Consider the following 23,660-nt stretch of genomic DNA (forward strand, 5'->3'; position numbering starts at 1 on the left):
GTGTTGAGCGCAAGTGCTCGCTACTTGAGTTTGCATCGGGTGTTCTGGTATGCATTGAGTATCGTGGGTATTTGAGTGACATGCTTGAGTCTCCGCCCCATATGCTTCACGGCCCAAAAAACTTTGCGGGGATTGCCTGCCATGCACGAGCGGTCCCCGCATGTTTTTTTTTGGGTGTCTAATAACCGTGAAACATCCGGGCGGGGACTCGAGCATGTCACTCGAGCACATGCAGTACATGGTGCATACCTGAGTACACGATGCAAACTCAAGTAGCGAGCACTTGCGCTCAAGACTAATGACAACTTATTCAATATGATGACCTAATTTTATCAAATTCTGTGTCGTACCTCTGGGTTCAAAATGTTCACTATACACCTTAATAAAATCCTTGAGGGGTATAGTTTCCAAAATGGGGTCACTTGTGGGGGAGCTCCACTGTTTAGGCACATCAGGGGCTCTCCAAACGCGACCTGGTGTCCGCTAACAAATTGAATGGAAAATCGGCTCAAATTGTTAGCAGACGCCATGTTGCGTTTGGGGTGCCCCTGTGTGCCCAAACATTGGAGTTCCCCCACAAGTGACCCCATTTTGGAAACTAGACCCCCCAAGGCACCTATCTAGATGCATAGTGAGCACTTGGAACCCGCAGGTGCTTCAGAAATTGATTCATAAAAATGAAAAAGTGGTGTTTTTTTTCACTTTTTCATTTTTACGAATCAATTTGTGAAGCACCTGGGGGTTCCAACTGCTCACTATGCATCTAGACAGGTGCCTTGGGGGGTCTAGTTTCCAAAATGGGGTCACTTGTGGGGGAGCTCCAATGTTTGGGCACACAGGGACTCTCCAAACGCAACATGGTGTCCGCTAATTATTCAAGCAAATTTTACAATCAAAAAGTCAAATGGCGTTCCTTACCTTCCGAGCCCTGCCGTGCACCCAAACAGTGTTTTTTCCCCACATATGGGGTGTCTGCGTGCCCAGGGGAAATTGCACAACAAATTTTGGGGTCCATTTTTTTCTTGTTGCCCCTGTGAAAATAAAAAAAATTGGGTCTAAAGTAACATTTTTGTGAAAAAAGTTAAATGTTCATTTTTTTCTTCCACATTCCGAAAATTCCTGTGAAGCACCTGAAGGGTTAATAAAGTTCTTGGATGTGGTTTTGAGCACCTTGAGGGGTGCTGTTTTTAGAATGGTGTCACTTTTGGGTATTTTCTGTCATAAAGACCTCTCAAAGTGACTTCAAATATGATGTGGTCCCTAAAAAATTGTTTTGTAAATTTTGTTGGAAAAATGAGAAATCGCTGGTCAACTTTTAACCCTTATAGCTCCCTAACAACAACAAAAAATTTTGGTTCCAAAATTGTGCTGATGTAAAGTAAACATGTGGGAAATGTTATTTATTAACTCTTTTGTGTGACATATCTCTCTGATTTAAGGGCATGAAAATTCAAATTTTGAAAATTGCAAAATTTTCAAAATTTTCGCCAAATTTCCGTTTTTTCACAAATAAACGTAAGTGATATCGAAGAAATTTTACCACAATCATGAAGTACAATATGTCGCGAAAAAACAATCTCAGAATCTGGGGGATCCGTTGAAGCGTTCCAGAGTAATTACCTCATAAAGCGACAGTGGTCAGAAGTGTAAAAATTGGCCTGGTCATTAACGTGCAAACCACCCTCGGGGTAAAGGGGTTAATATCTCAAGAAAGACTGAACATTTTAATTGCTTGTATTTACAAGTACTGTCTGTATTAGTTTAGAGGGTTATTTACATCATTATAAGGAGGCGTGTCTCACAGGCTTATCTGGGGGAGGGGCTTATCTGGCAGCGGGCTTGGTTCGGGCTCATCTGGCTCTGTGTCATGGCTTGAAGGCTTGGGATCACCTGGCTCAGTGGTGTAGCTAGTGTCATGGCTTGGGATCATCTGGCTCAGTGGCATAGCTCAAAGGTTCAGGCATGAAACTCACTTGGCTCGGGGACTCATTTGGCTTGGTTCTGGCTCAGGCTTATCTGGTGAAGGGGTGTGGCTCAGGGGATCATTTGTCTCGGGCCATGGTTCTGGCTCATCTGGCTCTGGGGCGTGACTCAGAGGCTCATCTAGCTCAGGTGCAGGGCTCATCTGCTCAAGGGTGGGGCATGGCTCAGGGGATCATCTGGCTCAGTGGCGGGGCTCATCTGGCTCGAGGGCGTGGCTCAGGGGCTCATCTGCTCAGGGGCATGGCTCATTTGGCGAGGGGGGTGTGGCTCGGGGGGGGATAATCTGGCTTGGGGGTAATCTGGCTCGGGGGGGGATAATTTGGCTCGGGGGGGATAATTTGGCTCGGGGGGGGGGGATAATTTGGCTCGGGGGGGATAATCTGGCTGGGGGAGGATAATCTGGCTCGGGGGGGGATAATGTGGCTCGGGGGGCGCGGCTCGGGGGGGATAATCTGGCTCGGGGGGCGCGGTTCGGGGTGGATAATCTGGCTCAGGGGGGCATCATCTGGCGAGGGGAGCGTGGCTTGGCAGGCGCGGCTTGGGCGCTCTCCTGGCGGAAGGGGAGTGGCTCGGGAGGATCATCTGGCGAGGGGAGCGTGGCTTGGGGGGCGCGGCTCGGGGGCTCTCCTGTCGGAAGGGGAGCGGCTCAGGGGGGGGGGGCGACATCTGGCAAGGGGACCGTGGCTTGGGGGGGGCTCTCCTGGTGGAAGGGGAGCGGCAGGAATAAAATCTGAGCAAAACTGACCACTTTTGATCTTGGGACAGGTCCTTTTAGTAATGGTGCAGTCAGAGATTGACAGCGGCATGTAAATGTTTAGCAGCTTTGAACAGAGCTCGGCTCCGGCCTCTGCGGTTAGAGACGGGCTGATTGTGTAACATAGTTGGCTTCTACCATGTGTGGAGATTGCTCAGCCCTCTCCATTTGCAGATACACTTTTTGGATGCATTTTTTTGGGCCCACTGTCACAAGCCACACTCTGTGTCAGACAAGACGCTGCAAAATGTGCCTGAAATACATATATAAAAGTGGTGTGTGTCATGAAAGAACATTTCTGGTGCAAATTGAGCCAGAATTCTTAGGCATTTAGCTTGGTAAAGCTTCCCCAATGTATTGATCTCCCAAAAGTGAAGTGCCTCAGTGGCTTGCTTATGGATCAAATCTAAGTTCTTTGCTAATGTAACTTCTGTTAATCTCATCTTGATTCTGAAATATTAATACTATTTTTTTTTTCATGTATCAGTGGAGGGAGCAGTAATCTTGGGAGAACTGTTATCAGCAGTGAAGAGGTCTTTGGCACGGATACTTGTTATCATCGTCAGCCTGGGCTATGGCATTGTCAAGTAAGTGGGCATACTTGGGGCATTCAGGTATTTGTCATTATTCAGCTCTGCCGATGGTTGGGCCAGTGTTATATGATAAAATTGGTGGAAGGTCGACTTTAACTGTTCTTTGAAATGTTTACACGTGGAAATGGAATGAGACAAATATGAAGCAATCTTATCAGAGTGACTCATGTTACTCATGACAGCAGTCAAAGGGCATAGCCCAAGGGCTACTTGGCAAAGTTCTGTTTACCCACCCCACGCAGGCAGTTTTTTTATGATAAGCCCAAAATATCAGATTGTTTACATTTTTCTCCCACAAGTACATTATTGTAATAGGGCTTCCAGTTAAAGGGGTTGTCCACTTTCAGGAAAGGGGGCTCCAAACTGTAAAATACCTACCATAACACACTCAGCGAGGGCACTCACCCGCCCTTTGTCCAGCGCCGGCTCCCTGATAATGCCCCAGTCCCAGTGTTTTGGCTGCAGCACACAGCACAGCCACTCTCGGTGCACGAGCCATGATCTCAGTGACTGGCTAGACGGCGGAGAGGGCCTGCTGAGTTTTTTAGGTATTTTACACAATTTGGAGCACGTCATTCCTCACTTCCATCGGCACCCCTGTAACGTTATTGCGGGGTGCTGATGGATTGTTATGACACCTGGGGGTCTGCTGATGACCTCCTGTGCCTGTCATTGCGATACTTCTGTGAATGCCAGGCCGTGGCCGGTGTTCATAGGAGATTGTGACATGTATAGCGGAAATCACAAACAATCAGTTGATAGCAGCTTTAAGTCCCGTAAGGGGACTATTAAATACAGAATTGTGTTTTTTTATTTTTTTTTTATTTTTACATTTATTTTTTTTAGTTTTTTCATATTTAAAAAAAAAAAAATCATAAGTTCAAATCACCCCTCCTATTGCCCCATTGAAAATAAAATAATAAAAAAAAACACACATATTGGTATCACTGCGTTCAGAAATGTCCAATCTATCAAAATATAAAGTAAATTTATCACATCGGTAAACAGTGAAATGAAGGAAAATGTCAAAACACCAGAATTGTTATTTTTTGGCCGCAGCTCCATTGCAATAAAATGCAATAAAAGGTGATGAAAACATCGTATCTACCCCAAAATTATATCAATAAAAATGTCAGCTCAGGGCGCAAAACAGTCAGCCAGTCCAATATCCTGAAAATGCCCAGCTGGAATTTTTTTTTTCCATTTTCCAGTAAATTATGTCGTAGAATGAATGGTGTTATTCAAAACTACAACTCGTCCCGCAAAATACAAGCCCTCAAATGACCATATTGGTGGGGAAAAAAAAAATTATGGCTCTTGGAATAAGGGGAGGAAAAATCAAATAAATGGAAAATGGCCTAGAGGTAAAGGGGTTAAATGTTAGGCTATTGGCTGTGTTTCATAAATAAAGGATTAATTTTAGGTCTGTACAATATGGCAATACCAGATTTATGTAGTTGTATTAATTTATTAATTTACGGTATTATTTTGTTCAAAAATACAGTTTGAAAAAAATCACCTGATTTTGTATTGCCACATTCATTGAAAGTCCGAAGTTTTACAGTTTCTGGTGAAGTGAAGCCGTTGTTTTTTTGCATAATGAACAGCAGTTTCCATTGGGGCCACTTTGTGGTCCATGCGTCATCTTGATCACTTTTTATTTAGTATTTTTTAACACTATTTGCTGTACAATTGCCATCTTATTTTTATTACACAGGGCAATAAAATCACAACAATACAATAAAACCAAATTGATGTACAGTGGATATAAAAATATAATGTAAAAAAAAAAATCATACCATGAAGAATAGTTTCAGAAGTTTTTCCACACTTAATCTGTACAAATTAATTGAGAAACAAACTGAAATCACTTTGAGGGGGAAAATCTAAAGTTTTTTTTCTTGCTTCTTGTTCTCTTAGACCCCGACTTGGTGCTACACTGCACAAGGTTGTCATGGCTGGAGCACTCTATCTCCTTTTTTCGGGAATGGAAGGTGTTCTGCGTGTTACAGGAGTAAGTACTTGCTGAATACAGTGGTAAGATTTTAGAAATGCGTGCTGTGTGCCTGCCCATCTTAGCTTTATCAGCTGGTACGTGTTGTTTTGGTGTGTCCTTTATTTTTCTGTTGGAAAACATAGTTGTTTATACCCAATCGAAGCAGTTTAGTGTACGCTCCCAAGTTTTTACTGTAGGATACACAACTAATATGTCTAAAGACGATACCATGTACTAATACCAAACATATTTTTAATAATGCCATATGGGCCTTTTTATTCAGTGCAAAGTTTTATGGTCTATAGCAGGGGTGCACTACATTTTTTGGTCCAAGGGCCGCAATGCCATACTGAACCAATCCCAAGGGCAGCTCCACGGGCCGCACAACACCCTTCGGCTGTCCGTATGCATCCAGCGGGCCGCATGTTCTGCAGGCCTGGTCTATAGCAACGGTGCTAACAGGGTAATTATGCCAAGGAGCCTAAAGATGCGCCCCCACAGTGTCCCGTGTGCAACACCCCCTTGTAAAGACCATAACAATTAATGCTAAATCAAAAACACTGCGTACTCGGGGAAGTAGTGGGAACAAAATAAGAGCAAAAAGTGGTCACTTATGGCCTGGTGGCAGGTCCTTTAATGCACGAAGACCTTCACTGTAGACACTGGACTTTATAGGTGGCCAGCAGATGCTGAGTTGAGCTGCAAATGTAAACCAGTTTTTATTCTCTTAACACTAAATGTGTGAATAACCGCTTGGCAATCTTTCTATAACCATACATACAGATGTCCCTAGCTCTATTGCTGTACATAAAGTTTTCAACAACCTACATTGTAAATAGTGTTGGAAGATGACACATGTGAATACAGGAAACCTTCATCCTGAAAGAACCTTCAAAGGGTTTAATCTATTTATGACACCACAATGGTATATGCAATAAATGTCTGATAGGTGCATTTCTCATATAAACGTATATCTCGAAAATGTGGTTCTTCCAACACTAGTCATGTAAGCTTATATGCCCAGAACTCTGATAGTCAGTACAGCAAGTCGCCATCACAGCCACCAGCACATTGTCGGTAACCTTGAGAGGGAGGAGAGGAGACCCATGGCTTCAGAGAAAGATGCAGGTCCGAGAATGTGACCAACATCTATCAGATACTTATGACGTATCCTGAGCTTATGACTGTTTTTGTGTTTTTTTTTCTACTTTGCTGCTAATAGTGTGTGTACTATGTGACGTGTGCTTTGTCATCACTACCATCTGCATGTAGCCTAGCCCATGCCATTAACGCTATGTGATCTGCCTCTCTCTGCTCCAGCATTACTCCTATACCATGGCATTCATTGCAAACCTGAGCCTGTCATTTATTGATGCCTGTATTCTCTTTTGGATATCCTTTTAGATGCAGTGTATTAGGATTGTAGTTTCACCAATTTATTAACATATCTGCTGTTGACCTTTCAGTTCGCTTTAGTCAGTTCGCTTTAGTCAGTTCGCTTTAGTCAGTTCGCTTTAGTCAGTTCGCTTTAGTCAGTTCGCTTTAGTCAGTTCGCTTTAGTCAGTTCGCTTTAGTCGTGAGCCGTTGGACAAGGTTTCTGATGGATTTTACTGTGAATGGAGTTCTGCAGCTTACTATGTACTGAGATACCTGAAAGCTGCAGAAGCCGAACAAAGCAGCACTTGTAGAAAAGCTAAAAATAAATGCATTTATGTAAAAAGAGATACGTGATGTGCCATTGTCGAACACAGGACCTTGGACGTGGCTAGCTGCCTCTAGGAGGAGGCCACCAGGTAGATGTTTGCTCATTCCTCCTGCCACCATTGAGATGATCAGTTTTAGTTTAATGGCCATAGGTCGCAGACATTCCTGCTTAGCAGATGCATCTTTTTATTTTACCTTTCTTCCCCTTTATAATAAGAACACAGGGATGAATAATCACTCCGTTACCCTACTTGAGGCAGAATAGTGTGGCCTAATATCTATGTTGCTTGCCCTGTCACTAGAAAAGGTGACACAGGTCAGCTCAAAGTGGTTGTCCAAGCTAAAAGTCTGCAATTACTCTGTGACTGTAGACCTGTTAATCCTCACAGCATGTGTTGTGAGGATTCTCTGGTGCCCAAAGCAGGTGGTCATGTTACTGCAAGCATGTGATATGCATACTCCCAGCAGCATTCCGACTAGACTTGCGTAGCCTTTCTCAGTCCACTTGTATAGAGCGAGGCTGCGCACGTCTTGTCGGAATGTGTCCTTAAGTGTGCATATTGTGTACTTGGATCCTTGCAGTAGGCCACTATTGCTTTTTTTCCCTTCTGATTGTCACTCCTACTACTCGCTCAGCCTGGCCTCCTCTCTGCTAAGCTTACAGCACTGACTGTGCTCCACTAGAACTGCTGGTGCTCATGTGGAAGGGGGCGCCTATGTTTTTTGTCTGCTTCAGCAACGCTCCGATTTCATGCACCAGCCAAGTAACTTCTTTACCTGTAATATATGCCCCAACAGCAGAACTTCCCGACAATGTATGCAATCCAGGCTGGGGATGGAGGGGAAGTGCAGCACTCCGCGCTGGCCATGCTCGCCTGACTGCGCACCTTTTGGACTCTATTACCACACTGTTCTGGAATGTTCCAAGGTTCTGTGTCCCCCAATGGCACGGAAGAGAAAACCGGCTTATTGGCTGCTTGGTAAAAGGTTTTTGCTGCATGTCATGTGAATGGATGGTGTAAGGAAAGGCTGTTTTTAATGACTTGCACCATATTAATTATATATTCTAGTCATTTTCTGTGCCTTTTCTGACAAGGGGGTGTAGCATGGGCTGTAAAGTGGCATAGTTAGTCAAAAAACAGGCCTTAGATGAGACACTGTGTGCCCAAGATTTGTTGCGACTTTCTGACACAAAGAGAGCCAAGTAATAGTGTAAGCTTAGACTAGAAAGTCTTAATGTGCCAGATTTATCAGTGTTTCATGCCATTTGATAAGTCTAGCTTATTCAAGTCTGTCTAGACTAAGTTTGCACCGTCTAAAAATAAGACTATGTTCATAAATATGCCTCATATTAAGATTACTTATTTTCATCATACAGTACTGTGCAAACGTTTAGGCAGTTATTGAAAAATTGCTGCAAAGTAAGAATGCTTTCAACAATAGACGTACTAATGTATTTTTTTTTCAGTTAACAAAATGCAAAGTGAGTGAGTAAAGGAGGAATTCAGTATTTATTGTGGCCACTTTTTGCCTTTAAAACAGCATCAGTTCTTCTAAGGTACACTTGCACGCAGTTTTTGAGGGAACTCTGCAATGGTTGTTGCAAACATCTTGGAGTACTAACTACAGATCTTCTGTGGATGTAGTGTACCAATCCTTCTGTCTTGTATTGTATCACAGACAGACGTGATGATGTTGGCAATGTATTTCTCAGCATTGTGGACACCATTAATCCTGACCACTATCTGAAATGCGGTCCCAAACTTGCAAGGGAGAGCTAAAGTTGCTTACAGAAAACCATTGTGTCTTTCTCAAGCCCTATGGCGAACAAACTCCCCTGTGTTACAACCTATGGCTTTTAAGGTTGCTGATTTCTTGGTGCTTCTTCAATAAAACTTGAACCGCCTGAAACCCCAGTCTGCTTTGAAATCTTTGCCTGGGAGAGACCTTGCTGATGCAGTATAACTACCTTGTGTATTATTGCTGTGCTCAATCTTACCATGGTGTATATGATCTGTGAAATGAGACGTCTTTTATAACCTCACCTTGGTAGCAGACTATGGCTGTTCCTCACCCAGTTGTAAGTCTCCTACACAGCTTTTTCTGTTTCAGTTAATGACCGCATTTTAACTTAACATATGATAATGATGATCATTATGACTTGTTTAGTGGAACTGGTTACTCATACACCTGACTATAATCCTGCACAATCCCTGACTTTGGGCAAGTATAGCTAGAAGAATCCATGCTTTGGTGCTGTTTTTTTAAGTCAAAGGGTGACCACACCAAATATTGATTTTATTTAGATTTTTCTTTCGTTCGCTCATCTTGTATTTTGTTGATAAAAATGAACTACTTCTGTTTATAAAATCATTCTTAATTTTTTCTACACCTTCTTAAAACTTTTGCACAGCACTGTACCCTGGAATAGCATAAGTACCGGTATATCCAGAGACGCAAAAATATAGGCCGCCTCTGCCGAGTACATCTCTCATCTGTTTTCTGTTGTGTCTGTGTAGTTATACAGTATATTTATATGTATACAAGTTTCATTTTACCATCACTGACAAGTTTGTTCCCCTTGCTGTTATTTTCACATGATCTTACACAAAGCTTCTGCTCATTTTGTGATTTGCATTGTTAAACTGCTGCTTTATTGCGAATCCTTCACCTTTTCCAACCATAGATCAGTGTAGCGTGTCCACATGTTTCTCTTTCTTACTGTTGTGCTCCGCTCCCCGTTTAGGCGCAGTCCGATCTTTCCTCCCTGGCTTTCATTCCTCTGGCTTTTCTTGATACTGCCTTGTGCTGGTGGATATCCTTCCCTTGAAGGTGTTTGTTTTGTATCCCTAGGTTGCTTTCTTTTGCAGTTTGAGGTTCTAGTTTTATAAAGGCAGTAGGCAAGCGTGGATGAAAAGGTGGTCTCTCAAGCTGCTATGGATTTATTCCAAACTTTTTTTTAAACTTAATACTTAATTTTCATTCCATTAAAGGTTTTTTTTTTTTTTTTTTTTTTTCATACATGCATTTTAATTATTTTTGGATTAAAATCCTTTTGTAATGGTTTTCATAGGAAAAAAAACTGCAGTTTCCCTTTCCTAACCTTTGTGTTGCACAGTCTATTATTGGCTGCAGAATGAGTTAACTGAAAATCCATCAGTGAGCTCAGTCTGATAGTAATTCTTAGCGGTCTTATTTATTTTTTATTATAGGAGTTGTTCGGTCCAAATCGATAACTCTGCAGTCACTCTGTGTTGCTGCGGACTTATGAAACCCACTTCAAAGTTGAATGTGCATGAAACAATTCTTGTAAAAATTAGACTGAACAAAATTTTTAATGAAACACAATTGCAAAAATTTATTTCTTTGCTCCAGATATTTGCATTTAAAGGGAATCTGTCAGTAGATTTTTTCCTATGGAATCGGAGGGCAGCATGAGGTAGGGGCTGAGACACTGTTTTCAGTGAAGTATTACTTATTGGGCAGTGTGCTGTTTCAATACAATAAGTGTTTTATCAGCAGGAGATTATCATTGCCTGGACTGGTGCCCACTTGAGCCCTGGTCCGACCGCACCACGCCCCCTCCTCTGATAAGCAGCTCACCGCCACTATACAGTGTACACAGAAAGCTGTGGTGTGGACGGGTTACCTTTCTGAGCTCTGCTACATCTAAAAACTGTGTCACAACTGCTGCAGCCAGTAAACTGAGTGACACATCATTAGATTCAGCTTCTCTTTTCCTACATTATGCTGCTCTCAGAAAAAGCAAAATGTCTCCCGAAGTAGAAAGCCCTTTTTAAAGTAGATATACATGTGTAGAAGAGAAACAATCTGGTTGATGTATAAAAATGTCTTTTTGCACATAACAACCAATCACAGCTCAGATTTCATTTTTCAAGAACAGAACAGGAAAAGAGAGCTGTGCTGTGATTGGTTGCTTTGGGCAATAGATAGTTTAGACCATTTCATAAAACTTCTGAGTGTGTTCTTGCATTTCTTTTTTGCATTGACTTCCACACTTTTTTTTTCTCTACCTATGGATGAGGTTTCTGAAGCCCCATTCACACAGATAGCTGCATTTACCAGCCAAACATATATTGGCAACACCCTCTGGGCCTATAGCAAGTGCTTCTTTGGTGTATACGGCAAGTACATTTCTATCTGTCCATAAGCTGTACAGATGCACAGAGCAGGCTTGTGTATGACTCGCCCTGCAGGGCCCACAAATTGACATGTAGCTATGCACTTGAAGGGTTCGCCTACTAAATCAGTATTTGTCAGACCGATGGGACCCTCAGCAATCCCAAGAATGAGGGGCCCAAAGTCTGTAGGTGTTGGTACATGACCTAATATTGTAAGCAAACCCAAAAAGGATTTTCCTATGAAAAGTTGTCGCATGGCTGCAGCAGGCTCCAGGTATATTGTTTTATATGGGAGAAATCGACCTTCAGTTGGGTTCTGAACATATATGCAAAGAAACCCTTTAGTGCCTCCTTATGTCCAAAGTCTGAATCTGTAGAATAGTTTTTTTTTACTATGTTGAATGTTTCTGCATTTCCTTAACCTACGGCCACATCTTCATAAGCCTAACCCAGACAATGAAGCTGCTGACGCTGCGGAGGAACGTGGTGAAGCTGTCTCTGTACAGACACTTTACAAACACCCTTATCCTGGCAGTAGTAGGTACGTGCACTCCACCTATCCACTCTCTGATGTCCTCTAGCAGATTGTTCAATAACCATGGTAAAACCAAGTGCAGAAATGGAAAAGACGCCTGTAATTATCCAGAGTTTATTATATTTCATGTATATTTTACCTAGTTTTCTCACTACTTATGTTATTTTTTTGTTGATTTCTGATGGGAAATAATAGTGTAGCAAGCTTGACTGCTGTTTCCATTCTAAAAAAATAAATAAAACTTAACATAGCTTCTAAAAAGAAATGGAAGCTGTGACACCAATATATTATTTATTAATTTAAGGGGTTTTCTTGCCTTGGGTTACAAGTCTGCAGATTTGTGAATCCTCACCGTGCACGCAGTACCTGCTGTCATGTGCCGACTAGACGTGCACAGCCGCACTGAATACAAGCGAATTGAGTGAGACCGGACACGTCTAGTGAGAATGTGGCAAGAAGTATGCAAATTGCATATTTGAGGTCACATGACTGCCCGCTTCCGACATGTGTACTGTGCGCGCTGTGAGGATTCACAAGTCTGCAGTCACATAGTGACTACAGACTTGAGCCTCAAGATTGAACAACCCATTTTAAAGAGGTACTCAATATGAGATCTGTAGGAATCCAATATCCGGCACCCCTATCAGCTGTTCTAAGCTTCAGCTATGGACAGATGTTTACACTGAAGCTGAGCGGCGTAGTTCTGTTCAGTGTGTAGCTATCGCTGCCGAGTACTGCAGGTCAGCTGCTAATAGTGTGAGTAGGAGCTTGTGTGCAGCATGCTCTAAACGGTGTGACCGAACTCTGGTGTCCTTCTCTGTACACAGTTTACAGTGACTGCTCTGCAAGGGACTGATCAATGAGGTGGTCGGGTGTAGGGCCGCCACTGAACTATGGAGGGTCATCAATATCAAAGTGGTGGAAAACCCCATTAAATGTAGCCATGCTCTTCAGCTCCATTCAGAGTTTACAGTCAGCCAGACCGACCCTTTAATTTGGCTTAAAGGGATTTTCCTGGACTTTTCAAAATTTAAAGAAGCAAGTGTTAATTTCCACAAAAATATCCTGTTCAGGAGAGGAATTGATAGTCCCTTCCATTAGTCACCCGGCCGCAGTAGCCAGTCTTTGGCTTCAGTGGATACACACACGTGATTGCTGAGGCCAGTGCCTGGAGGATGGGACATTTGGCATTTCCAGTGGGGACCACAGGAGTGGAGCGGTGAGGGATCTGAGAATCACTTATTTCCTTGTTTTATAATGATCCGTCTTCTGGCTCAGGAAGGGTCCCAAAAGGACAGAGGTCTTTCAAGTGGTGCTCCCCTCCAGGTGATTGGAGCCATGCTTTCACTGCCTGCACGGTGGCTGCTTAGTGCTTAGCTGTGCATGGGAGATCAGTGACCTGATTGCAGCATTTAGGTATCGCTCAGTCCCTCTAATCCCAAGAATCGTGCTGGAAATGAGTACACAGTGCTCCAAATACTATGATGTGTGACTACACCTAATGGCACATAAAATATCAAAATGTTCTATTATTTCTCTTGTAGCGTCAATCATTTTTATTATCTGGACCACTATGAAGTTCCGCCTTGTAGACTGTCAGTCGGTAAGTTTTGCCATGAATCTTACTATTTACTACTACTTCTTCCTTAGTTAATAGTATGTGTTCCTATACACTAACACTGGTTCACCAGAGCTGCCAGTTTTGCTGCTGCGGTGGGCACAGAACATCCATATGTTGCATTAATTGGCCACAGTGTAATGCCGCATTACCTAATGCTACGTTCTCCTGAGATGTGTGCACACTGGAGGTCTTCCCTGCTCATAGTATTGTATTGATTGTTCATGCAGATGATTACTGTTGATTATTAATGATTATTTTTTTTTCTTGCCAGGATTGGCGGGAGCTCTGGGTGGACGATGCTATTTGGCGCCTGCTGTTCTCTATGATCTTGTTTGTTATCATGGTCCTGTGGAGACCATCTGCGAACAATCAGAGGTGTGTGCTGCTAAATAGTAAATGATTCAACCAATTACACAGGTCTAAAAAAATACATATATATATATATATATATATATATATTTTTTACAGGTGTCAAGGGTTTTTGAATGGATTAACGGTGCTGAATTAAAAAATCCCATTACTTTTGCTGATTTGATTCTAGTTTTGAGTTAATTCATCCATGAAAGTAATTCATTCCCCCAATGCGATTTGTGTGAGATGCAATAACTTTTGGTCATTGAGTCTGTCTTTTGACTCTTTAACACTGTCATAGGCAATGAAATATCCTATATAATTATTTTGTCTTTCAATTTGTAGGCTTACAATGCTATAAAAGCGACTTTTTGAAGCTAGAATTCTACTGTAATTGGCTCTAGTTTGAGATATTTAATAGTTAATCTGGCAAAACTCAAGTCATTATTCTTAATCAGCACCATAAACTTTATTATAACACCGTTCAGACATCATTGGCACCAAAACCACCGTATACCAGTGTTATTGGGCTATAGAGAATTGACAATCTGTACTCTCCCGTGACATGTCTGATTACTAAACGCTTGCAGTAGATTTAGATCTATGCTCCCTTTTTCACTGCCAGCTGTTCCTCTAACTAGAATGAAGAGTGGCAACAGCCTGGTTTTGTACGATCCTAAACTATCTTTAATTCTTATGTTCCTTTTGAGGCTTAATACAGAAACTTTACAGATTGTATCGTACTTGCCTGTCATTGCTCTTGCACTGTCACTCTGTTGTCAAATGCCACCATCTCAACAAGTGGTGCTGGCATACTCCTCTGCTTTGGACAGTGTAGACGTCCAGTATGACTTCAAGTAAATGGTTAACAGTTTTTGCTGGGCAGAGCGTATTGCTGCCCTGCTGTTATCACTTTATATTATGCACCTTGACTTTTCCTCATCATCCAGTTGCTACACTGATCAGCAGACCCATCATTATGTACCACACTGTAATTGAGCTCCTCCGCAGTATCCTGCCGCTGGTTCATTGTTTCTGATTTATCTGATTGCCTTCTACCTGAACTTGATCTTGGAATGTATATTTGACCTTTCTCTTGCCGGCAGATTCTAGTTCTCCTCTCCTGGTTTTGACACCAGCTATTCAGCTAATTATGTCCCTTACTTTTGAGTCTAACCTTGGTCCTGTACCTCTGGTATTGAGATAGCTAATTTACTACCCCTCTGTCGGCCCGTTCCCTTGACTAGCGATTGCTCCATGGTTGCAACCCAGGAGCCCTCGCTGCAAAGTCCAGAATGGGTAATAAATGAAACATTCCCTAGGATCTACTAAGAGTTGGTAAGCAGCACCCCATTCACAACTTTTTACCTTGGCATGACATGATTTATGCAAAGCAGCTAAATAATATAGAGGCAGATGTATAATTATGGCACCTCACCATACTTGATGAAGTTTGGTCTTTCAGGCTCCCCACTCCTTCACAAAAAAACTATCCAAGCCCAGAGAAATTCCAGCAAGGAGCCTTCAGTTGGGATAAGTGTAGAGAAATTAAGTTTCAGTCTTATCTGAAGATGAGATGGGATTTCAATTCACTGTATCCTAGTCAGTAAGGGGATTGAAGCAAAAAACCCTGTAGGTCATGATGGAAACGTGGTCCATCAGAAGCCTTCCAAAAAAAAATGATCTCCATTTATTCTTCGGGAGAAACCTGGATTAGCAAATAACAATGGCAGAGGTCCACAATCCCAAGAGCTCAATACTGTTTTAAAGAGCGTTAAAACTAAAACAACAAAAAACTTTACATTAGCATCTTCATATTCGTACTGACCTGAGGAATCTGGTTGCCAGGTCATTTTTACCGCACATTGAACACAGTAAAAGCAAAAAAAAAAAAAAATTATAGTAAAATGATTGTCATTCAAAATGACAATTATTGCTGCAAAATACATGCCGTCATATGGCTATGTCAATGGAAACACAAGATAGTTGAATCTTAGAAGTAAAGAAGGCAAAACTATTAGAATGTTTAGCAGCACTTGGCATAAAGACCTGCCGTACAATATCTATTCCCAACCTAGATCCATTCCCGACCTGTCTCCCCACAACTCTGAGACCTCTTAAAGGTGCTATGCGGTCATCTCGGTAGTTATCTTCCAATCTTCTTCCTGCCAGGTAGAGGTAGCATTTTTGGTGGCCATGTCTTCCACCTGGCTGGTGTTACCCATTTCTTCATGTTCTTTGAGAGGGCGATCCTTTGGCTATCTACCCTCTTTTCAGCTGGAGGAGTTTTTACAGCTTTTTGGTTCTATCAGTCTCAAATGACTTTCATCTGTCTAATGCTCTTTTCATCATCACAAATGGTATCTAGTTCTGATCATTTTTTGGATCAGTATTACCATTTTCGAGGTGTATTGTCGTAAGCTGGTGCGTTTATAGATCTTTTCAGCTGAGCTGTGGAGGCCTTTTAAGCGGTCTCTGGACATGTTCCTTTCACACTTGTCCTCCACTCTTTCTCCTGGTCGCAGGGTTCTGCAGGCAGAAGTGGACTCGTCACATTATGACACCTGTAAAATCACTTTCTCCCTGAATTCAACGGGGGACATAGTACTCACCCACTCACCTATTTTCTTATTCAAGTTTAGGCATGTGTTGGTTTTATTAATTGTGATGCTCTTGATACTGGTTCTTATCTATCCAGACCTTTCTTCTGGGTTGTCTTCTCCTATTAGCTCTGATGGCTGATACAGACTGACCTAGCTAAGTTCTGCAGGACTGGTATACCTGTGTAGCATGAGTTAAGACTATAGCAGAAGATTATATTCACAATCTTCTTTGACCCCTAGTGAACCTGGTGAGAAAAAAAAGTTTTTTTTCAGAGAAGTAACATACATTTTATCATTCCATATTTGTACTTTTTTCTTTCTTGTGACTCCTTTATAAGTTCCTTTTTCTTCTCAAAATTTCAATATTTTCTTGTTGCTTTGCTTGAAATCTTCTGCACAATGTCATGGGTTATATAGCCTTTCATTCCTCGTTTCTACTTCTACTCATTTAACCTTTTCACAGCATGATCCGGTGCTTACCGAGTATCTTCGGCGTGCTCATATATTATGTTCGAGTCCCTATGTCTGCATGATTTATGGCTGTAAGACAGCCTCCACACGTGAGGATTCCCTAAGAAAAAGGCAATCTCTGCATATGTTGAGGCTGACTAACAGCCGTAAATCATGCAGACACAAGGACTCGAACATAACAAACGAGCACGCTGAAGATACTCGGTAAGCACCTGAGCGTGCTCGCTGAAAGGGTTAAATGAGCACGCTCGCTCATCACTAATCATTACCGCTGTTTTGTTTTCCTCTAGATTTGCGTTTTCACCACTGAATGAAGAAGACGACGACGATGATGAACAGAAAGAGCCTATGCTAAAGGAGAGCTTTGGTACGGCACTGCTATATAGCAAGTCATTTATTCCCAGACATAGCCTTATCCAGGTTACTCCTTTATGCTTTACTAAGTAAAAAACTAAAAAAAAAAAATGTTGCCCTTATTGGAGTTACTCAATCCAATTGTCAGCTTGCTATGCTCAAAGTAAGTCAAATATGGTTTACTGTGAGAATAAACACACTGAAAGAACGCAGATCAGCAATTATATGGACAGATCTAGTCAATGGCATAAGATCCAATAGTTGGAAATTAGCACTTGGACAATTGAATGGCAGACCATTCGGATGAAAACTTTGGAATATAAAGGAGAAAAGATCGAACCTAAGGTCCTATAAGTCAAAATACCACATATACTGGAATAGATAAAAGACCTTTTATTGGATGATAGTTAAGTGGTGCTACAAACAAAGGTGCTCGCACAATGTACCATAACAAAATTCAACACAATCAATAAAAGTTAGCAGAACCATATAAAGCTGGAAAATGTAGGCTAGGATAAACCGCATAAAACCACCCACAATCTATATATGAAGTACACGTTCTGCATATGCTGGACCCTGGGGTGGGAACATATATGTGACTGCCTGGTTAGTATCAGATCATATGTTGCTTGACAAAAAACATGTGTGTATACAGTATACAAGCAGTGTCACGTGTAATAAGGAACCACCCCCAAAAGACATGGGATACATAGAAAATATGTGGAGATAATTGACATGATGACAGATGGTGTGTCAGAGAGGGACCACATGCTAAGCATAGTACATGAAGGTACAAGGGGGTTTAAATAGCAGAGTCTAAGTTGTGGTGGAAATGTGATGTAACCTATGCTGCAGGTGGTCGTACGGTGTAGCATGTGGGTTTACTTGTATGGTCCGCAGATGTGCGATGCACGCCCCAACGCGCGTTTCGGACGACAGTCCTTCGTCAGGCGGTGACGTGCACCTCTGCCTCCTATACATTGACCGATCAGACATTGATGACCTAAGGATAGGCCATCAATGAACAAGTAGTGGTGGACAACCTCTTTAAATGTCACTGTCAATTATTGACCTTGGCAAATAAATTGCATAATCCTGGAGGCGAGTCATTTAAGGTGCCCATTGGCATTCCCCTGTGATTTGATTGAGGGTTGTCCTGGAGCATACAGTGACAGAGCACCAGCAGGACGGGCGGACAGCCTGGGGCCTCACAGCACCCATGTAGCAAGGCTCAGTCCCCATGACTCCAGGCCACACCGCCCCACAGGCACAACACCACAGCAACAATGGCCGCCACACTGCACCAACACCAAGTGAGAGGAGCCAGAAAACTCGCTTTCCACAATCTTTCAGACTGTGATCTGAGAGCGAAAATAAGCAGAACAGGTATATAGTATAATAGCAATTTTCTATACTTTATAAAGCCTGAGGCAATTAGGAAATGACTACTTTCTAGCCAAGGAAAAAACTGAAAAAAGTTAAAACGTTGACCTCTTTTAATAACGTCATTTCATTTTTTTTTCTACAGAGGGGATGAAAATGAGAAGTTCAAAGCCAGAAACTAATGGGAATTCTAAAGTGACTAAAGCTGTAAGTAGGCATGACGCAAGACAAATCTAGCAAATCTGAGTAATCACACAGACTTTTGACCTTATAGTGTATGTCTCAAATGAGACAAAATACTCCCCTGCTATGAATATGATTGGGGGAGAATTAGATACTTGAGTTCCTACAGTCACTGCTCTGGAGCTCGCTGCATGCCACCGCCCTATTCATTGTCTATGGCGCTGTCAGCTGTCCCATACACAGTGAATAGAGTAGTAGCAATTGCAGCCACCGCTTCAAACCAACAAGACCTTTTTAGAGACCTGTATATGGGAAATGAAGGGTGTCACAGTGGTTGTCCACCCAGTTCAGGAAGTTATCTGTCCTATGGAAGGGTGAGAACTAGACCGCTTTAATTTTGTAAATGTTTTAAAATTTTAAATATTTAAGTTAGTCTGCCAACTTTTTTTTTTTTTTTTTTTAATAGGAAGAAGATTTGAAGTGGGTAGAGGAGAACATTCCCTCATCTGTGACTGATGTGTGAGTATTTCTTGCTTACTGACACATGTATATAGCTTAGTCCTCTTAGAAGAATCTTCTAATCTCTATCCATGATGCTGAAATAGAAGTTTTAGATCAAAGACCAAAATTAGGTACTTTTCTATTACCCTAACCACCAACCAGGGCGCCGCCAACAGCATCACAACCAGTGCAGCTTCAACTCTCCATACACAGAACACTGTGCTGATCACTGCTGCTCAGAGGTACAGCGCCGTCCGCGCCTTGCCCAGTGCACACTAGTAATAAAGCCGGGCAGTGCTTTATCCCTGCTGCCCAGAGGTACAGCGCCGTCCTCTCCTCGCCCAGTGCACACTGGTAATTTTATCCCTGCTGCCCAGAGGTACAGCGCCGTCCTCTCCTCGCCCAGTGCACACTGGTAATAAAGCCGGGCAGTGCTTTATCCCTGCTGCCCAGAGGTACAGCGCCGTCCTCTCCTCGCCCAGTGCACACTGGTAATTTTATCCCTGCTGCCCAGAGGTACAGCGCCGTCCTCTCCTCGCCCAGTGCACACTGGTAATAAAGCCGGGCAGTGCTTTATCCCTGCTGCCCAGAGGTACAGCGCCGTCCTCTCCTCGCCCAGTGCACACTGATAATAAAGCCGGGCAGTGCTTTATCCCTGCTGCCCAGAGGTACAGCGCTGTCCTCTCCTCACCCAGTGCACACTGGTAATAAAGCCGGGCAGTGCTTTATCCCTGCTGCCCAGAGGTACAGCGCCGTCCTCTCCTCACCCAGTGCACACTGGTAATAAAGCCGGGCAGTGCTTTATCCCTGCTGCCCAGATGTACAGCGCCGTCCTTTCCTCACCCAGTGCACACTGGTAATAAAGCCGGGCAGTGCTTTATCCCTGCTGCCCAGAGGTTCAGCGCCATCCTCTCCTCGCCCAGTGCACACTGATAATAAAGCACGGCCCGGCTATATCCCTGCTCCCCTGAAGTACAGTCCTCTACTAGTTATTTCTCTGCTGAGAGAGCAGTGATTAGTTGAGACAGGCTGGAGTTGTCACTTAGGAGACCACTGCTCCAGACCGCCTGCCTCTGGGGAATCACAGACAGGGAGAAGACCCCATGTACAGTCTGGCCCCTGTGCACAGAAATCTAATTAGCAGAAAAAACAAATGGTGATTACAGAAGAACCACAAAGCGGATTTCTTCACCAAATGTATTAGTGTCATTACAGACAGGTCTTTACTTTACAAAGTCGTGTTGACCGATTCTCTTCAAATGATGAAAAACACCACTTTATACTCAGTTTTTATATAGTTTCCAGAGTTGCACGGGACTCGGCGTCCCACCCCACAGTCTTCTGCACACAGTTTGGCTAAAAATAGTATTGTCATGCCTAAATAATATTGCCATTACCATAATGAGCTTTTCCAGCAAAGCTTTCATTGTACAAAATAAAACTTAATTGATGCACAATGCAGATGCTTATGAAGTTGTACCAGGAGAAATCTGGTGTACTCTCTTTTGAATGACTGTTTTGTGCTTTTTTTTTTGCAGGGCTCTTCCCGCATTATTGGATTCAGACGAGGTCAGTGGGTTTCACTTATATTTCTGGCTGCAGAACTCGTGACAGTCATGTGCTTGGTTATAAGGAGTCATCTTACTAGTGATCAGTCAGAAACTAAGCAGGACCCTGTTGGGTTAAAAAAGGAAAATGATCTATTCAAAGCTGAATATCTAGTCCTAACTGTGAGTTACTGCAGAATATATATTATACATACTAGTATGAATAATAGGGAGAAGATTTATGTAGTTATATTAAAAAAAAATATCTTGAGGATTTTAAAAAATAATTTCACAGGTCTGAATATTAATGTTCTTTTCCCTATTTACAGGAGAGGATGATCACACATTTTGAAAGATCGAAGATGGAGTGAAGAAAGGTGAAATATGGAAGTGACAAGACCAGATGCTCCCGGCAGGCGAGACGGCGTACTGAAGATCAAACATTTGCTGTCCTCACTTGAAGGCTGAAGGAAAAGTATTTGTTGTGAAGACTTTCCTTGAAACTAATCCTTCACCTTTCAAAACCTGCTCATTTCACCAAGGTGAAATAATTTTGCCCAACTATAACACTTGACTGTCAAAGCAGGAAGCTCGGAGCAAAATACAAACTATTTTTTCATTTAATACCAGATTTCTTTGCAAGTGAAAAATCCTATGTCTGGTGAGAACAAGAGTGCTTTGTGTCAACCTGGAACTGGCAGGTCTTTCCAGAATTTGCACTTTAGTTACATAAATTTGATTTACATTAAGAAAAAAAAAAAAAAGGAAAACCTCAGATTTGCAGCACTTGGTTTAGGTAGGCAGCTGAACGTTACGTGAGATAGCTGTACATTGTATTCTTTGGGATTGTTCTGGGAAATTCTGTTTACAAAACTCACAGTTTAAGTCAATTATCGGTTTTTACAGCATCTAAAAGAATCATCACTTTCTGATTATTACGGCTGGGCTTTTTAATGGGACTATAATAGCTTGTGCATGAATGTATAATGCAGTTTGGCAGGGTACAATAGCATTGGTTGTTACAAATTCACGTTTTATCGAAAAAGGACTTAAAACTACCACAATCCACCATTTTCTTTTTGTTCTGGCACAGTTTGGAAAACTCAAGTTGTGCTCTAGTGACTTTGAGCAAGCGCCATGTTTTTTTCTGAGGGTTGAGAAGTAAAAAGGACCAAGGGAAACCTCCTTTTTGTAGGATATGCTATATGCCACAGTAAGTAGGCCAACACTATTGGACCCTACACATGATGAGTTTCTCTTGGCTTTTTTTTTTGTCACAGTAGTTTACATGGCACTCAGGTTAGATCCCAAAAGAGAGAGCAACGTGCTGCCATCATACTTTGCATAAATTGTTTGTCACTATATGGTTTATAGGCACATCATACACTGGAATTCATTAAAGTGACCCTCACACCCGACATTAAATTTGTCTATACCTTTCTGATTTTATAGGCGTCATATTAGGTGCCCTCCTTTATGCTGCTGTCTCCATTTCTCTGCTCCCTGCTTCTGTTTTTTTTTTGTTTTTTTTCTCCCCCAGAAAAGAAGAAAATTTGGCCACAGAGCAGAGAAATGGTTCCTACAGTCAAAGTTAATGTCATGGGTGGAGGGTCGCTTTAATTGTTAAGAAGCTAAGAGTTGTTTGGTTTATGAAGTGCATTGGATTTCCAGAATGTGAGCTGGCCTACGGAGCAAATACTTTTCACAAAGATCTTGAACGTTTTTGTCATTTTGAAGTTTTGATTGGTATGTTTGTGCTTTTGTCTTTTTTTTTTTTTTTATTATAAATTAACTTAAACATTCGTCTTGTGCATATTTCTGTACAAATATCGTCTCTTATTTTTAAGCGTTTATTTCTTTTTTTTGATCTTGTATTAAAATGCAATCCAACACATTCCAGTTTCAACAAACCGCTTGTAATATGGCAGAGCATAGCCAAAAATCTCTGCAGATTTCCATTATGCTTAAAGGAGTTCTCCAGCAATGTAAAAAAATATATATATGAAGGCGTTACTCAAAGAAAAGGAGGGAAAAATATAAACATATGTACATTACTTTTATATTGACATTGCAACACCAAGAAGGGAAAGTTATGGAATTATGGAAATCACAGGGACATGGTAATGATATGCAAACGATAAATGATGGAAAGAAAATTTTTAAAACATGTCTGCTTACTCATTATCAAGTAAGAGCCCCATGTACACTGCTCAAAAAAATAAAGGGAACACTCAAATAACACATCCTAGATCTGAATGAATGAAATATTCTCATTGAATACTTTGTTCTGTACAAAGTTGAATGTGCTGACAACAAAATCACACAACAATCATCAATGGAAATCAAATTTATTAACCAATGGAGGCCTGGATTTGGAGTCACCCCCAAAATTAAAGTGGAAAAACACACTACAGGCTGATCCAACTTTGATGTAATGTCCTTAAAACAAGTCAAAATGAGGCTCAGTATTGTGTGTGGCCACCAGGTGCCTGTATGACCTCCCTACAACGCCTGGGCATGCTCCTGATGAGGTTGCGGATGGTCTCCTGTGGGATCTCCTCCCAGACATGGACTAAAGCATCTGCCAACTCCTGGACAGTCTGTGGTGCAACGTGACGTTGGTGGATGGAGCGAGACATGATGTCCCAGATGTGCTCAATCGGATTCAGGTCTGGGGAACGGGTGGGCCAGTCCATAGCTTCAATGCCTTCATCTTGCAGGAACGGCTGACACACTCCAGCCACATGAGGTCTGGCATTGTCCTGCATTAGGAGGAACCCAGGGTCAACCGCACCAGCATATGGTCTCACAAGGGGTCTGAGGATCTCATCTCGGTACCTAATGGCAGTCAGGCTACCTCTGGCGAGCACATGAAGGGCTGTGCGGCCCTCCAAAACAATGCCACCCCACACCATTACTGACCCACTGCCAAACCGGTC

The 23,660-nt window shown here is 42.2% G+C and overlaps 1 protein-coding gene across 2 annotated transcripts in view; it reads left to right on the plus strand.

Annotated features, from left to right (window-relative positions):
* TMEM87A (transmembrane protein 87A) overlaps nt 1-22,523 on the plus strand; it is a 41,975-nt gene extending 19,452 nt beyond the window's left edge. Inside the window, exons 10-20 of one of the 2 annotated variants that reach the window (XM_073639093.1) lie at nt 3,225-3,324; nt 5,251-5,344; nt 6,647-6,718; nt 11,605-11,713; nt 13,252-13,310; nt 13,600-13,703; nt 17,044-17,120; nt 18,636-18,697; nt 19,140-19,192; nt 20,713-20,743; nt 21,051-22,523. In XM_073639093.1, coding sequence (XP_073495194.1) covers nt 3,225-3,324; nt 5,251-5,344; nt 6,647-6,718; nt 11,605-11,713; nt 13,252-13,310; nt 13,600-13,703; nt 17,044-17,120; nt 18,636-18,697; nt 19,140-19,192; nt 20,713-20,743; nt 21,051-21,092 — 803 coding nt within the window. In that variant the 3' untranslated portion in view covers nt 21,093-22,523. Of the gene's footprint in view, nt 1-3,224; nt 3,325-5,250; nt 5,345-6,646; nt 6,719-9,776; nt 9,846-11,604; nt 11,714-13,251; nt 13,311-13,599; nt 13,704-17,043; nt 17,121-18,635; nt 18,698-19,139; nt 19,193-20,712; nt 20,744-21,050 lie in introns of both variants that reach the window. The other variant, XM_073639094.1, reaches the window with a different exon arrangement.
* Nucleotides 22,524-23,660: the final 1,137 nt, after the last annotated feature.

This window comes from Phyllobates terribilis, unplaced genomic scaffold, assembly GCF_046119375.1.
Source record: "Phyllobates terribilis strain yellow unplaced genomic scaffold, ASM4611937v1 Scaffold_7__3_contigs__length_470593459, whole genome shotgun sequence".
In the NCBI taxonomy this organism is placed as follows: Eukaryota; Metazoa; Chordata; class Amphibia; order Anura; family Dendrobatidae; genus Phyllobates; species Phyllobates terribilis.